Source organism: Xenopus tropicalis, chromosome 1 (genome assembly GCF_000004195.4).
Source record: "Xenopus tropicalis strain Nigerian chromosome 1, UCB_Xtro_10.0, whole genome shotgun sequence".
In the NCBI taxonomy this organism is placed as follows: domain Eukaryota; kingdom Metazoa; phylum Chordata; class Amphibia; order Anura; family Pipidae; genus Xenopus; species Xenopus tropicalis.
Window position 1 is genome coordinate 171403274 of NC_030677.2, and position 18091 is coordinate 171421364.

Below are 18091 nucleotides of genomic sequence, written 5' to 3' on the forward strand. Positions count from 1 at the left end.
TGCCATGAATAATTTAGCTTGATTTAAATAGTAGCTTCTTTGTTTAGTTATAAAGTGAGCTGTCTCTTACTACCTCATATACCTTGCTGTCGACTGTAGCTGCTGCCAAAACTAAATGGGTGGGCATGCCCAGATGGCCTGTTGCTTTTGGCACAATCGCACCATTTATAGAATTTCAATTACAAATGCAACACGAATTATGGAAAATATTGGAAAATTTTGCCGCAGAACGTGGTTGACTCCTTAAAAATGATGTTGTTTTGTCAGCAATGCGTTCTGCCATGAAAAATGAGCCCCAGCATCTATTGGGTGCTGTATATTTTCCCTGTCCATATCCATAAAACAGTTTAGGTATTGACTTGATAGTCAAATAGTACCTTTGGGTTCCTTTGGGCCATCTGAGAGGAAGTAAGCAAAAACTATTGCTTCTTTTCCTTCCACATCTGCTATTGAAGGTCCACTCACCAAGTAGGAACATCAGCAGATGAAATAATCTGGTAGGAACACAGTATAGTCTGTTCCCCCACCGCCCGCAACTTCTAGATCAAGGTCATTTTTTTGATAAGCTTAGAGAGATGTTCTATATGGGTTTACAGGTACCTCTCCAAGACTTATATACTGTATACCAAATGTGTGTTTGCATTGCAGAATGAATGAGATAAGATGATATTTTTTGTCTTTCCCATACAGGATGAATGCCATAATTTTATTAAGGTCCTGCTAAAGAGGGATGAAGATACATTGTTTGTCTGTGGAACCAATGCTTTTAATCCTTCCTGCAGGTACTATAAGGTACGTTTTGGTTATTGTATTCACATCACACCTGACGTATGTTCTGTAAGTAATAATATACCAAACTAACGACACCAGAGGATGTGTAATGGCTGAGATTTGGACTTGACATAGAGGAAAGTTGCTGCTTTATATATTTTTTGGTCCAAAATAAGTGCAAGCAGATTGTACAGAGTTTACAGATAATGTCCCATGCAGAGATTAGTCACCCCCGCTAGATCTCCTCTAAATACCTTTCTGCCAGTGGAAAGGCCTACACATCGCTCTGGCTTTCCTTTTGTTGCCAGTGGGAAGACATTTAGGAGAGATTAGTCGCCCACGGCAACAGAGATCTATCACGGGCGACTAATCTCTGGGGTGTTAGTACCTGGTTCACATTAGCTTTAAATACACATCTAGTAGGTCTCCCTATTCCACTGAACAACAATCATTCTGCCTTCTTAGTAAACTTATTATATTTTTATATAGAAGAAAGCATTTATGGCTGCAAGGGGTTTTGGCCGTAACTATTCTCCATGAGAGAATTGAAGCCATCTCAGAATACTCTGTGTGAAATTCTCAATGGGGCATTGGAAAAATCCATTGTACATTCATGGGATACCATGGTCTCTCTCATCCATAATCATTGACAGCTATGAAACACACTGTGTCCTGCTGCCCCTATTTTCCTGGGAGGATTAAAGCTATAGGAAGTGCAGAAAGAAGTCTACTGCCATCAGTCATTGCCAAAAAAATGTCTGTGTGTGGATTTAGTTGATAACTGCAGAACTGCAGGTTGTTATTGTACTTCCTGTTGTAGCCAGTCGGTAGCGAAGCAGTTATTTCCACAGCTTTATCACCATTACATATAACGATGATAGAATATGCTATCTCCATACTTTTTCCATGTCTCCACCCTGCCCCAAACCCATTCAACTTTTAAGCAGCTTCCTCTGTTTGGGTCTCTGTGCCATAGCATTGTTTTGTAAAATAATCCATTAATGTTATGGGATAAATATATAACAAGAATTGGACAAGGCTTTAAAAGGTGAAACAAAATTATTGGTATTGTTCAGATATTTAAATGTAATAAGATCTACTCCATGGTGAAACATAGGGTATATCAAGCCTCATATGTTAAATGTTTTTCTGTTTATGAGGAAATATTTTTTCTTAGTAAATTATACTATCAATTTGCATGCAATCTGTAGGCATCTAAATGTAAATTAGCACCGATCCTAAGATTTTTTTTTCATCTAAAATTTATTTTTTGTGTGTTTTTTAAGTACTTTTTGAGACTGTGTGCTCTTAAATCATCATGGAACTCTTTGTTGGCTTTTATCATGCTTATATGCAACTGTAGGGGAAACAATACTGAGTGGGACATAATCATAAAAGGGCAACTCGACAGAGATATCCACAGTTTATCAGAGGGAAACTTTACTGCTTATTCAGGGTTATATTTATCGAGGGTTGAAAAGTACTTTGACCCTTTGATATATACATCTTATGCAAGTGAATAGAGGACTGTGAAATTTGTGCTGAGCTTTTTACTTTATATAATGGCATGAGTGATTTTGGTTTTAATTTGTATGCCTATATGTATGATTATAGCCCTGGTTACATTGGCACCTTTACTGGAGAATAGAACTCTAAATTTGAGTTTCAGAAGTTATACAATGTAAAATCCCAAAAGCATTTGGATTCTAAAATGGAAACTGAATGGAAATATATGTACATTATAAGCAGTAAAAAATGTAAAAGGACACCTTCTAGTGAGGACAGTGAGATATAATGCAGAGCATGCAGAATAAATAACAGGTAATGGAAGTGCAGAATGAAGCCTTGTACATGATCACCTCTATCTCACTTTTCTCTGGTCTGGGCAATTCTGCTTACATTTCCTAATGCCGAACAAACAATATCTAATTGTCTCACACCAAATTCCTCCTTTTCGGGTGATAAATTAGCTGTTTGTAGAGCAAACTTTAGGTGGATAATATATGTTTTCTGTCAGGCAAACACACCTGCGTTTAAGTACTGGAATGTTCGCCTTTCTGTCTATCTTGTGTCCCCCTCCAGACCTTGTGCTTTATCCTATCTGTTTCTGTGATAATATATTACTTTTGCGGAGAATAACTGGCTCTTTGTTCGCTAGTACACCATTGTGGTTCACAAGCTGTCACTCTCAAAATATGTATAATAAAATGTTTTTCACAACGTAGAGGGAAACATTGTTTTTGATTGATCCAGGCTAGTATCATTGGTTGCTACACCAACAATTTAGGCAGACATTTAAGTCTCATTCTTATTGCTTTACAGCAATAAAATTGACCAGTCAGATATTAAAAGACCCAAGATGACAAATGAATGGAATCTGAAAACAAATTGCCATGGGGAAAATAGTGTCTTTATCAGGTTCTCTTTTTTCCAAATTCTTGGTCTGTGTGCGCTCATTGCCAACTCAATGTTAGAAAATCCTCTCTCTGTCCCTCTCTCTGTAGAGATTGCAGCTGGCTTTCTCATCCCTGTGCCAAGCGGAGACTGTTCTTACTCCCCTTGTCACTGCTTCATTCGTATTAGAATTAATGCCTCTAAAAAGCATCAAAAAGGCACCCCCTGCTCACTAGCTACAGTGTTGTCTTTGAGAAGAATTGTATTTTTTTCCATTTGGCAGCTCCATTTAGGGAATAAAAATGATCCAATTCACTCTTTCCTACAGATGTTTCCTCACACCAATCTGTTAGCCTCTGCTGATTTCATCACCTGCTACCCATGCCATTTGAACCTCAAGTGGGATAGCTATGTGAGATCACAGAAGCTTACATGGACACCTGTGTTGTCCCTGTCTGTTCTACTCACATTACAGATGGCATTCAATCAACCTCTGACATGCTGAACAGCCGAGAGAGCCTCTTACTTGGCTATAAAATGCAAATGTGGATGCCCATCAGTTTGTGCAGCCTTTGCATGTTGAGTATGCCCACTGTAATGTCATCTGCTGAAACTACAGTATAAATCCAAGCCTATGTTTGCAGTCCACAAACAAATGACAAACCCCTTTGTGAAAGCTAAAAGCTGTAGAAAAGTTAATTGCTGCTATGCATAACATTTTTTTTTTACTTAAAGCTGTTTTTGATTTATATTAGGGACATAATTGTGCTATATGGATTATATTCAACTTTAACCACAAAGCCTAGGATGATATATGTTTTTTGCTCTGCTCAGTTTTCTTCTGGATGCCATTCACATCCCACAAAGTTTTTGGACACAGTCTCAGTAGTTACATATCACATCTCTTGCGTAGTGCAAGGTATAGATACCCCAAGAAGCATGTCTGGGCTATTACATATTATACACATTATATATATATATATATATAATATACTGAATCTATATCCAGCTCATTAAATTTTTCATATATAACAAGAAAGCAGTTTAGTTAAGGATCAATTCTACAAAGCAAGCTCATTATAGTTTTATCTCACACATATTCATTAAATGATAATTGCTTCTTGGTATAGAGGAACATCTAGGCAGCATTCATTGTACAGAGCAAATGTCAACAAAAATAACCCAGTGCTTGGCTGCTAGCTGGTTGTGTTCCAAGTTTGTTCCTCTGGATAGAGGCTCTTTTATTGCATCATTGTGTGCTGAGGAGAACTTTTGTCAAAAAGCCAGACACCACAGACCACATAGTCTGTCATAGCTCAGAAGCAATCTCATAAACGGATAAGATATCTTCTGAAGCCTTTAATAATCCTTTTCCCTGTGGTAGCAGGAAAGTGGTGGTAAGAAGGTTTAAGTACCCTAGCAAAGATGACTTTGTGCTTTTCCAGAAGCAAAGTTTACTAATAAATAGGCTAGTACCAGACTTATTTTTATGAAATTACAAATTTAGCATGAAATTATGAATGTAGTATAATAAACTCGATGGGGTGGGAAGCAATATTATCATCTTGTTTTGTTATGTTCCTATTGTGCATCTTTTTTTTTTTTTTATTTGAATAGCTTGAACTTGGAGCACAAGGTTAAAGCCAAGACTTAATAAAATCTATAATCTTCCCTACCATAATACACTGGATAGTGTGACAAAAGAATGGGTGATTTGATTATTACTTGTACCTATGTGTCCATTCATGTAACCACCAAGGCATTTCTATGGTTTAAAAGCAGGAAGATAGGGAGTTACACTACACTAATTATTCAAAATACAATCCGTTATGCATCGGAGGGGGTCATATAAAACTTGCTGTTAAAGAGTGACTACAAATGCACTCATAATTTCATGGCTTTGTTGTTTTATTTCAGATGGATACGCTTGAATTTCTTGATGAAGAAATAAGTGGGATGGCAAGGTGCCCATATGATGCTAAGCATGCCAACGTGGCATTGTTTGCAGGTACAGCAGTTACTGAAAAATGTTCTATTACTGGCCCATACTGAGCCGTGCTTTGTTTTGCAGAGTGGCACTCACCCCTCTGCACGTGAGAAAGATTGAACTTTTGTTAAGCTTTCATTTACTGTACCCCATGTTATTCCAGTGGGCTATAGGCATCTTCAAAGCCTCACTCTCTGAAGCCAGCCTTGCTTATTAAGCTGTTTATAGAAATGTTTATTTCTGTACAAGAGTGAGAGTGCAGCTCAATTATTCTTTCCTTGAATGTAATTTCCGCAACATCTTTTGAAATTAAAAATGTCGTTTTCGAAAGAATGCTTACAGGGGAAATATACACCCACATATAGACACAGTTGGTTTGTGATATAAAGGATCCACAGCCCACCTTCCCAATATGTGTTTATGCAACATTGAACAAATGAATGGGTTCATTTTCAGATAAGACCATGAGCAGTCTTTATTTAGGAGATGATACATTTACTTTAATGTTTTCCAGTGAAGAGAAAGAAAGGCTGTAATAATGGAAAGAAAATTAACTGGCGGAAATGTACTGTATTGGATTGCCACAGAAAGTTAACACTTCACAGCAATGTTATAAAACTGAGATGTTTCTGGATGAAATGTTATCATTAGCAAAAGGAACCTGCTTTTGAACAGGGCTCCTGGGTAGTTCATAGAATACTATATTTGTTATTATACACTGGGGATCATTTATAAAACCCCTGTATGAAAACTTCTGTTATTTGCTAAGATTTAGAATGTTGTATTTCTTCTCCAGCGAGCATGTGTAGTTTGTAATTCACCACCAACGCTGGAATAATCCCCAAAGGCATAAATCTCATGTAAGGTAGAGACTTATCACTAGCTAGTGTGAAAGGCATTTCAGTCTTGGAGGAAGCCAGGACATAAAGCTGTTTTTTATTTCTGGCCTTTAAAAAACACATACAAAAAAAAAATTGCATTAAATGAAAAAAATATCCACTGAGAATAATGAGAATGGAAAGTTAGATTATTTTCCATAACTCAACACAAGTTTCTGTCCTCATCCAAAACACCATTTAAATAAATGAATAACATAAATAAACACTGTATCCACAAAGCCTTTAGACTTGAGGTGTAGAAAATCTGCTGCTGCTACTTTAGGGTGTTTTGGAAAAAATAAGTAGCACATATTCCTTTCCATATGTGGTTCACTTAACTGACATTGGAAAGGCATTTTGAGGAGATTATTCACCTGCGTTAGCGAAGATTAACTGGGTGCAACTAATCTCCCCATGGGACATCACCCTTAAGATCTTCATTAGCATGGAAGTTCCAAAACATTACTCCAGTCTCTTCCAGGTTGAACAAAGACCTATTTCAACTTCTGTTCTGGAAACAATCAACCATAAGACACAAATCCAAAGGAAGCCTGGCCTTGTTTGTGCTTAAGGGAGCTACTTGTTTCTTCCCAATTACATTTACCTTATAATCTTGCATAAACAATGTATTGTAGATATTGATTGCAGCCATGTCTTGTATAACAAGAATTTCTATGCTGGTAATACGAGGGATTTAGATCATTAAGTAATTACTTTGTGTTCTCTATACATAGCTAGAATAAGAAGTGTGCAGAATAAGCAGACATGATTCAACCGCTGAATAAGAAAATGGTAAACTGTAAAACACACGTAGTAACAGGATATGCAGCGTCATGTAAATCTTCATATAATATAAGTTTTCCTGGGAGTTCTGTTAAAAATATGAACCGTGAACCATATGAACTATTAACAGGCTACCCCAGAGTCTTGTATTCACATGTAACTTTTTGTATTCAGCCAATGAGAACTTTCCATTCACACACATCTCAGTGGTGTAAAGCTTACATAATGTATTAGGAATATTAATGGAATCTTATTTTTTACTCTGGAGTAGTGACTTAGCTGGTTCATATTGAGCACACTGGGCTTAGAGCAGACTTTAAAACTTTCCTTGTTAAATGATACATGGCTTAGGTGAATAATATATGATGACATGGTTTGGTGGTATGTCTGTACCAGATGTTGCTTCCCATGGTCTTTGACAAGCATGTTCCAAACCACCATATCCTTTCATCATTTACCTTTCTTGGCGCAAAAACTTGATAAACTTTTTTTTTAAATTTCCTTCTTCGCTAGTGAAATTAGATTGGGACTATGTTATGTGCAGCACTACAGTGAAAATTATATGCCTCTGTTATCTGCTTCTAAATGTTGTCTAAGTATCCACGATCCGTATATCCAGGCAATTATATTTAAGTATATGCAGTGTATAGTGATGAGTGAATCTGATCCATTTTGCTTTGCCAGAAAATTTGCGAAATGGCGAAAAATTTGCGAAATGCGTTTGTCATGTGACTTTTTTGTCCCCTTCCTCCATCCTTTTTTGCCCTGGCAGCATCCATTTTGATGCGACCAAGCCCAATTTGACGCAACTGCAACTTTTTTGGATGCGCAACGAAATGGCAGAATGTGGAAATTTGCTGCGAATCCATGCCTGATGAAAAAATTTGCTCATCACTAGCAGTGCAGCCTTTCTGCCCTGGCCCTCTCCTGTTGACAGGACTATAATGTGACTTAGACCCTGTAAGGCTGATAATTTAATTTGCATAGAGGTGGTACAGAGTCATATATATTTCCAAGCCAGAAGAATCTCTGTGCATTTCAATTATCACAATAGTTTCAATAATATTCAGGGCTCTAGATGCTGTTTAAATGGAATAATAGGAAATTAGTTTACTTTAGGCCTTGTAACCTACAGCAACCAGCAGAGAATAAAAAAACAGAGAACGCTTGCTGCTAATTGGGTGCTATGAGTTACAAGAACATGGACTGACCTTATGAAGGTTACAAACTAATGATTAAAATAACTTCATAAAGGTTTTTACCAAGTATTAAATACTACATTAAGCAATAACTCTGCAGTATTGATTGTTGTGTTTCTTATCATCTCCAAAGATGGCAAGCTTTACTCTGCAACCGTGACCGATTTCCTCGCCATTGATGCTGTCATTTATAGAAGTCTGGGGGATGGTCCAACTTTGCGGACTGTCAAGTATGATTCCAAGTGGCTGAAAGGTAAGCATGTGCCCCTTAGTCTCCAATGTGAGGAATTTCTTCTATGTGCAATTCCATCCCGTCATTATAAATCTGCCAGCGACTGTCTCCTACCAAGGTTTCATTTCCATTCACTAGAACCAATTGCATTTTAATGCTGGGCTGGTAGCATGTTGGCACAAGTCTGCAGTTTATTTTGACTTATTACTGTTATCACATATATACTTTGTCTAGATAATTTTATGCCTTAGAAATGTGGAAAATTAATTATATCAGGTGACATTAAATTGAATGTTTTAAAGTAATATAAGATGCCTGCTTGAAGTTCTGCCAATTTGTTATACAATTAGTTTGTTTTAAAGATAAGCCAGCTACAAAGTCAGCAGAACAATATTTTTCTGGGTAGGCATCCAAATGACTTTTATAAGACCGATTTCCTTTATCTGATATATTATCAAATACACAAGTCACTGTAGATACCGGCTGTTACCGTCTTGGCTGAGATTAATCACTGTGAGTTTCCCGTGTTGATTAAATATTAGAGAAAGTTGCCCAGAACATGTTCCCCATGATGGATGCAACAGTACCCACTCTTTTTTGTGCCCACTTTACATGTTTGCACATCTACAAGAGAACTGGATCTGCCCTGTAGAACTGCCTGCAACATCTCCATTTATTTGTGGCCACTAGGGCACCTGTAGTTATTCTAATCTGTGGGGAATTGGAAAGCTTACCTCTGCTGAAGCAAATTCGGCTCCCTCTCGTCTGTACACCTCAGTTTGGTAAACAAGGAATGTGCTGTGTGTGGAATAATCTGTACCACAAGGGCATCTCTTGCAGGTAGTTTTCACCTTCAATAGGAAAGTATTGTTTTTGTTATGAGTAATGGTTTATGCAGGGCACCTGGGTTACATTACATTGGCAGGTATAATAGATTGTTTAGGTTAGATGCCTTTGAAGGGCATGATGAAGTACAAACCTAGTGGCATTAATGCAGTGTGTGCTGATCCAGGATTAGTCCCATTGCCATTTTTGAGCTAAGAAGTTTTGTTGCCTGCCATAAGAACCAGGAACACAAATTAAAGCTAGTTCTTGCTGTTAAACTGAGTACAATAGGGTCTAATTACAAAATGGATATTAAAGTACAGTTTGTTTCATTCTCAGCCACATTGGATGATTGGCTAAAATTCCACTATAGCTTGTAGACATCTGGCTGCCAATCAAGAGAACTATAGGTTAACAGCAATTGTTGGAAGTCTCCAGCTCTTACCATAAAGAATAATCCAATATGAGCTATCACATGTTATGATTTCATTATAAGAAAACAGATGCACAATTAACTTGAAGGTCTCTATACTACAATGTCACTTGCATGTCCTGCTGTGTCCTCTTGTAAAGTGCATCCCAGGAGACAGGTTAGTAGTATTCGTGATATGTCATAGTAATAAATCCTGAGTCTCTTTTGTTTTCAGAGCCATACTTTGTGCACGCTGTGGATTATGGTGACCTTATCTACTTCTTCTATCGTGAAATTGCAGTCGAATACAACAGCATGGGAAAGGTAAGGATAGCAATGGACGTAAATTACCTGTGTTACTGCTCTTAAGTCATTTTAGCAATGAACGACCTTGCTATGAGAGCCATTAATCACCACGACAAGGCCACCTTTTGGGAAGATTGCATTGCAGATCCTGAAACTTTGTAATGTGTCTTGAATACAGTGCCCTTATGTGGGATATTACCAAGAGAAGTCACCATTAATTCCTCACTGGAGTGTTGTAAAGGAATGCCATGCAAGAATGATCTGTGTTTCTCCGTGGCAATATTTTTTTCCTCCTTTAAAAGCTATGTACTGGTATTCCATAAAACCCCCCAAAGGCACAAATATAATTCTACATCTTACTGCATTTTCAAAATGTTTACAGATGTAAACTATTGTGTGATACAGAGAAGTACAGTTTGTTTCTCTTAATAAAAATCTAGCAGTGATATTTATTTATCCTGTAAAAACTACCAATATTTCCCTATAGCAGTTGCAGTGGGGAATGCTCAGTAATAATTTAGCAGTCTCTAGGGTTACTTCGGGGCTAATGTAATAAAATCAGCAAGGTCATCTGACTGGTTTCTATGGGTTACTGGACATGGTAACATTTGGTACTTGCAGCATGAATGAAGATTTAACTATATGTCACCTTGGAAGTTGAAATCCTGAGCATTGCAGTAATGTAAGTAATGTAGTAGCTTCCCTATGTCTGTCTGTTCCGATACTGCTGTCAGTACTCCCCTGGCTGTTGAACTCCAGGCAACACACAGTTTGTCTGGAATAAAAAACATAATTTTTTATAGACCCTGAATCGTACAGAATTACTGTATGATTAACATACTCTCCATCATAAAGCCCTGCCAGAAAAGAAGGAGCAGCTTTATCTTTGCATGCAGTCTGCCCTTGGTATTTCTTTATCTTTAGTAATAATGAAAGGCAAATTCATGTTAGATGCCAGACATCATCTGAAAGAGCTGGTCTCTGGGTTCTGCTTGACTTGCAAGAAGACAGCTGGACAGATTGGGTCCCAGTGATACCTTCTAACTGACCTAAAGTTTTATTCATTCTAAATACTCCCTTCACAACCTCTGCCACGAAAATAAAATTCATAGACCGTAGACCTTTACTTTTTCTGCTTTCAGTAATAAAAAGAATGCTGAATTGTTATGCAGAAACCTATAAATCATTAACAACACTGTGGCAGCTGGGAATGTGTTTACTGCGATGATATTTTTATACATAGTGGCGTGTTCCCATCATAAATCCCTTTCGGATATACACAGAATTTTTAATTTGTAGAAATGTCAGTTCAATACATGGATCTTGTTTTTCCGGTTAGTTAGACATCAATGGGGCCAGTACAAGACAAGTTCCAGTTGGGTGAGTGAGTTGTGTTCCCTATGAGCTATGATTCCCTTATGAATGAAAGTTATGTGATTCAGGATGGATGTCTCTTGCCATAGGTACATAAAGTATCTTATATATTATTATACCTGACAGCCCCTAAGAAAATAAACCAGAATATCTTGCGTTTCCCACTTAGTAACCAAATGTTTTTGAAGTAGAACCATGAACGTACCATTACATTAAAGTGGAGTATAGTGCTGTCAAAGGACCAGTTCAGTTTAAAACTAAAACTAAACAAATAGGCTGTGAAAAAAAAATGTTGTTAAAAAAATATAGTTGGCCAAAATGTAATGTATAAAGGCTTAAGTAAAAGAACGTTTAACGTAATAGCCAGAACCCAACTTTCTCCTTTGCATCTCTCTAACCTGTTATGAGTCAGTGACTGGGGGCCACATGGGGCATAACTGTTCAGTTTGTTTGCTTTTGATCCTGAGCATGCAGGTGACCCCCTTTATGTTTCTGACTAACAGGTTAAAGAGCTTCTAAGGAATAAGTTCTGGATATTACTTCTGATTTTTGAGGAAACAATAGTGCATCAATCGATTAGTGCATCATGAAAGTACAATCCATGGCTCAGGCATAAATAATAATAAAAACATGATCAGATTTATTCAGGTTTAATATCATCTTGCATCTCTTTGCTTCATACCAGTTGCCAAACACAGGGTTCTCTTTGTACTGTATAAAGCAATTTCCACCTTGGTATGTTGGCCTCTGACCATTTATCTATATTCCAGATGGCTCATAAAAGACAGCAATTTGCTATAATTTGCCAGTTGCTAATTAAAGTATTATAATGAAACCTAGACAAATGATGTTGTTAATAATTCTTCCAGTCTAGGTTTGTAGCCTATTTACAGTAGCTGAAATACATGTCCCAGTTAGTCTGAACAGCTGATTGGAAAAGTGTCTACTGGTGGTGACGGGGAGTTGTGCACACAAGGCTCTCCATCTATAGCAGAACCAACATCATTCTCAACCTCAGACATTTGAATTCCCTGACAGCAGCTGGACAGGGCCAGTAAGTTGAAATGTGACAACAGCTGAGGTAGAAATGGGATCAGATGGAGTTCAGCAACAGCTGGGAAGGGCTGCAAGCTTTCTGCCCCTGTGCTGTGTTGGAGATAGCGAATATGCTTTTGTCTGCAGAAATAGAAAGCTAAGCAGACTCCCTGGAAATTAATTTATATTTTGCAGACATGTGATCTTCCAGGGGATTTATAGCTTTGCTTCAAATGGCACATTCTTATCTTCCGGAACACATGGTTCTAAAACTGAATTTCCCTTTTGTTGGCATTTCTTCTTAAAGGATGATGGTGCCTTTGTATCGCTTAACGCATTCTGGCATTTTTTAACCTGACACGACAAAACCTTGTTTTTCCTTTCTAGGTGGTTTTCCCAAGAGTCGCCCAGGTGTGCAAAAATGACATGGGGGGATCTCAGAGGGTGCTCGAAAAACAGTGGACATCATTCCTTAAAGCTCGATTAAACTGCTCGGTTCCCGGGGATTCACACTTCTATTTCAACATTTTGCAAGCCGTTACAGACGTGATTCATATTAATGGCCGAGATGTTGTCTTGGCTACTTTTTCGACACCATACAACAGGTAACTTGTGTAACTGGTGTATGTGCCTTCCTGGGAAATTGCTTTCTTTTCTTTTTTTAACTTTTTGGGATTTGACTTATATTACCCAATTACTTTAAACAAGGGAAGTGCAATCTGTGTTCAACTTTTAGTACCCCCATCACCACCGCCACCATATTTTGCCAGGGCTTTCAAGTAGGCTGGAAGTTCTACTGAATTTCAGTTGCAGGTTTTAACTCAATGGAGAATAAATTAGAGCGCCTGAAGAATTTGCTTTAATGATAACAAAGAATAAACCAGCAAACGTTTCTGAATTTCTCTGTGGCCTATTTTTTTCCCCCTTGAGGACCTGTAAATAAGTCAATAGCTATCTGCAGCCTCTCACCTTGGAATGCTTTTATGAAGAAACTTGAGTAGGACACGAAAGTGGTCATGGTTTACTGGCATTACTTAGAGCTTTAAATGGCAGAAAGTGTTTACCATTCCAAATCATAAAGGCCAATGCATTCAAGCAAAGCAGTGAAACCCTGTATGATGGATACTCCTAGGCAGCGAGGCAAAGAGCTATCCTCAATTTCCATGCTTCATTTGAATGCAAGTGGAAGCCTGACTAAAATAATTCTTTACACTATTACACTATCTGCTTATAAATATGTTGATGCACATTAATACTTGCTGATCTGCCTTCACTACGCTCTGGGTGACACAGCAGATTGTAGAATGATGAAGGCGCAGATTTCTGAACGATGATTACTTAAATCCCATAGCCTGTTTTTTGTCAGCCATAGAGGATTTAGCACAATAAAACAGGGGAAATGTGTTAACCTGTCTTTTCAAAGGGGAAAAATTGGATTTACATTCTAAAGAGATCAAAGTAAATTTGAATACTATTCGGTTCAGTTTTCATTTGTCTGCTACAAGTTTTCTAGTTTGCCTAAGGCTGCCTTTTTATGGTGTGCTGTTCTTTGTAAGGGCCACCAGTGTTTCCCACATATGTGTTATTTACCTGTAATTGTAAAGCCTGTGTACAGCAGTACTACGCAGTAGCAGAGTAAGGGTTCCTGTTAAGGTGTTGATTAAGGCACAAGCTCACCTGCCTTTTGTGAGATGAGAGGCCTACTTTGCCTTTGTTTACCTGGGTAAAGAGTAGCTTTTTGATTGGTATTTAAGGGACAATTTTTTATTTTGGTGGTCTGGGTTGACAGTCAATTAATCTGATTCCCTCCAAAGATGGCCAGTGTAGCTTTGTCTAGTTGCTGCAATACACCAGGTTAGAGTTGACAACATCAGCAGCATAGTAATAAGCTTTAATTCTAGCTGCCTATAAGGGCTGTGCAATCTGTATTGCCAGGCATATTAGTTAAAAAGATATGAAACTCGCTTGCTGTTGGCCCATTGTTCTGTGTAGTTTTATATTCCGTTCTTTCTGTGTCTGAGATGTACCAGTCTACCAGTGGGACTGTACAATATGAAATATAGAATCCAGAATCACTGGGCAACAGACATCTGGACTGCAGTATATTTTATACACATTATGCAGCTGTAGCTTGTACCTATCAGCTCTTTGTAAGCTGCTAATTCTGTCCTAATCATAATAAACATAGTTCCTTATGGCGGTACTACAAGTATCATATGCTTATTAACTGCCCAATAAAATCTGACTGAGGGGTGCAGTATACTTACATTTTTATAATGTGCAGATGTGACCGTTACTGTATCACCCTTATTAAGACACAACCACTTTTCCAGTAAAACAATGCTAATTCAGTGGTGAGGTGATTGTAGTACCTCAGTTGAAGCTCTCTGGTACAGTGCTTCATTTAGTACAGTGTTGCCTAGTTAGGAAGCACAATAGGAATTTTATGAATAAACACTGGACATCTGCTGCTAATTTCTACAGATACAATAAACCATAGCTATAGAAATGTCAGTGCAGTGCGTATGGGAGAGAGAGTTTCTGGGGGGATTCCTTCTTCTTAAGTTCACTATAATTAGCTTTTTTTTTTTTTTTTTACATAAAAAAGAATCTATTAATGCTAAGTGAGGCTGAACTGATGGTACATTTGTCTGCTTTACATGGAAATGCTGTGTTATCCATAGACAGAGGTTATAAAGTTCACAACTTGCAGGAAAGCTTCAGTACAGAATCTGTTTTAGTCAAAAATTGTATGCATAATTGTGCAATGAGTAATCATTTCTGGGAAATGTCACATTGCAGCATCCCCGGCTCGGCTGTTTGTGCCTATGATATGGCTGACATTGCAAGCGTATTCACTGGGAGATTCAAGGAGCAGAAGTCCCCAGATTCAACATGGACCCCAGTACCAGATGAACGAGTGCCGAAGCCGAGGTACACAAGGCTCTAGCCATTTATATGAGTCTTTTTGGGGGTGCAGGACAAGAAGAATTGTTGCAGTTTTTGCCTGAAAGACTGCAGAGACACAAAACAATACAAATACACAATACAACTTGATGCATATGAGCTTAAATGAGGAGGAGTAGAGTTAAAGTTAGTTTCACATGTTGTGTTTGGTCTGTCTACAAATCGCTGCCTACTTTTTTAGTGTCGGACTTGGGTGCCAGGGGCCCACCAGAAAACCTTAGACCGTGGGCCCAGTCTCCAAAAATCTTCACTCGCATTATTTATTCTCTTAATCACTTCCCCATGCATATTATTATTTATTCTTCCTTCTATTTATTTTTTGTTCTCATATAGAAATAAGGAAATGACCATGGCCATGGTTTAGGCATACAAGGAAAATGGCTGGATGAGGAGGAGGGCCACTGACACCTGGCCTTTCTTGGTCTCCTGGTGGGCCAGTCTGACCCTGAATGCACACACTTTCATGTTTTCTTGATGAAATCTGCCCCATGTGTGACAGGCAGATACTTTGCCCATCAGTACATTCTAAAGACAGGTTAGAAGGCAGCAGAGTGAATGCAACATGTGACACTAGCCTAAGACATTGGCAACTGAGCAATTCCACAGCCATAGCCACTTCCCAACGATACCGCTGGCCAGTACCACAAAAAGCTCCGGGATTCATAACATTCTAGTGCTATAATAGCCTATGCAGGAAATAATACTAGAAACATACATTCCCTTTAACCAAGAGTTTATTGCATGTAGAAAATTCCTTTTTGGAGCAGTCCATTTTTGAATTCTCGTTTGTGTTATTAGGACTTTAGATTATGTACATACATCAACCAAATCCATATACCATTAAAATATCATTGTGTGAAATCCCAGACCCCTCTGTAACATAAAACTACATCATGCCATGCCATTTTTTATGCAAAATAATTATTCTGTTAAACGGAGAGTAAAATATGTGATAACATGCATAGCCTTGTGTCCGGTGTCACTGGGGTATCGGTGTCTCGTAGTGGCAATTGATCCAGCTTGTTGTAGTAGTTAGTAGTGAAAATGCATTTGTTTTATGCCAGAATCCCCAGGAGAGGGACAAATAAAGGTCATGGGTTTGAATCATAATGGCTATGGCAGTTGCCTTAATGGTGACATCACATATTAAAATTTAAGTGCAGCTTATATTGTAAGAAATCTCCATCTAATGTCATGGTTACATCCTAATATTCAGTTGTCATTTTATTCAAACCTGTAATCATTGTAATTCTCTATGATAAGCCCACACTCCATTCAGGTTATCCTCCTTTTGCAAAGCTAAGCTTTAAGGCATTGTAAAAAGTGTCCCTTTTTTCATTTTTTTTAGGCCAGGCTGCTGTGCTGGGTCTGCAACAGTGGAAAGAATAACAAAGTCAAACGAACTTCCTGACGATACTCTTAATTTCATTAAAACCCATCCCCTCATGGACGAGGCTGTGCCATCAGTAATAAACAGACCTTTATTTCTCCGGACCATGGTTAGGTAAGCAGCTTGCGATGTCCTGAAGCCAAGTGCTCAGCACACACTGCTGTTAAGATGCATGTTTCAGGTACTTTGAAGGTCTGTAAACATTTCTGCTGTTCTTGGCTCCTCTCCAGTGTGAACCGATGAGAGTGTAGGGCAGATGCCACAGACGTCCCAGGGCTGCTTTCAAGATATGAAATGTCATTTCAGCTGTGCTAAAAGCAGATGTCAGTGTAGACTGAGATCAGGCAGGTCCTCCATTATTAGCTGAAATTTAGTGCTTAAGGGAGAAGGTGTTAAATGTCTCTCTGACACATTAGGCATGCTTTATTATTTATTTATTATTTCCATTTAAAATGTAACTAAATGTACATAGAAATTGGAGGTGGCCGATAATGTTTATATATTACAGAAATAATCTAGATTATATACAAAAGCGCTTAACGTGAAAATGCATGCCAGCTACTTGGTTGGTAATTAAAAATTTAGGACTCATTCACATGAACCTTGAATTTTTCTTGCAACATGACTTTATTCTAGGGATGGGCCATTTTTGTGTATTTATCCAGGTTTGGACTGATTTCCAGTTTTCTATTCAACCTTTATTTCATTGAACATCCCTGCTCTGGTTGTCACGTGGCACAACCAGCGCTGTTTTTGCTAAAAGCAGATAACATTTCATACTATAGTTAATATTCTGGACATATTTGTGTGTGTGAGGTGTATATGGTATTCGTCTGAATTGCTGAACTCTTACTCCTTTGATCTCTTTGGAGTGGCTATGAAATTTCACAAATTTGCAATAGTTAATTATCCATAACGGCCTCTTTGTTTCCTCATGTTTCATTGACCTGTTGCAGCAAAGGCCCGTTGTAGAGTCAACTGCTCCTTTGAATTCAATGCGTTGCGGCTAATTTTTAACATCAGTCTGCCTATCGAGTACAAAAACGACTTCTTTTGACTTGAGTGTAATGCAAACCTCGTCTGGTTTTAAAAGACGCAAGCTTAACGCCTTATTAATCTCAATAATTTGCCTTTCATCCTAGGTATCGGTTAACCAAAATAGCAGTTGACACGGCAGCTGGGCCATACCAGAACCACACAGTCGTTTTCTTGGGATCAGAGAGAGGCATTGTTCTCAAATTTCTGGCAAGGACCGGATACAGCGGCTTCCTTAGCGACAGTCTCTTTTTGGAGGAGATGAATGTTTACAACTCAGAAAAGTATGTTCCCAACTTTGTTTTTTTCCTTTGTTTTTTTCCTGCTCTCTTCTGCATTTTGTTTGAACAAAAATATAAGGTTTTTCATTGTGAAGCACTGGTATTTATACTTCAACTGCCACATTTGGCTTAGATTTGTTACATTTTCTGTAGTTCTGCAGAATTTCATACTGCGTACTATTGTTTAGGTAAAATGACTAAGCCTTATACTATTGTATAGAG

The 18091-nt window shown here is 38.1% G+C and overlaps 1 protein-coding gene across 5 annotated transcripts in view; it reads left to right on the forward strand.

Moving 5' to 3' along the window:
• sema6a (semaphorin 6A) overlaps positions 1–18091 on the forward strand; it is a 132889-nt gene that overhangs the window by 63427 nt on the left and 51371 nt on the right. For all 5 annotated transcript variants that reach the window (XM_018090709.2, XM_018090712.2, XM_018090705.2 and 2 more), the window contains exons 6-13: positions 691–792; positions 5083–5173; positions 8146–8265; positions 9717–9805; positions 12584–12801; positions 14999–15130; positions 16512–16667; positions 17696–17872. In XM_018090709.2, the coding sequence (XP_017946198.2) occupies positions 691–792; positions 5083–5173; positions 8146–8265; positions 9717–9805; positions 12584–12801; positions 14999–15130; positions 16512–16667; positions 17696–17872 (1085 nt within the window). The remainder of the gene's footprint in view (positions 1–690; positions 793–5082; positions 5174–8145; positions 8266–9716; positions 9806–12583; positions 12802–14998; positions 15131–16511; positions 16668–17695; positions 17873–18091) is intronic.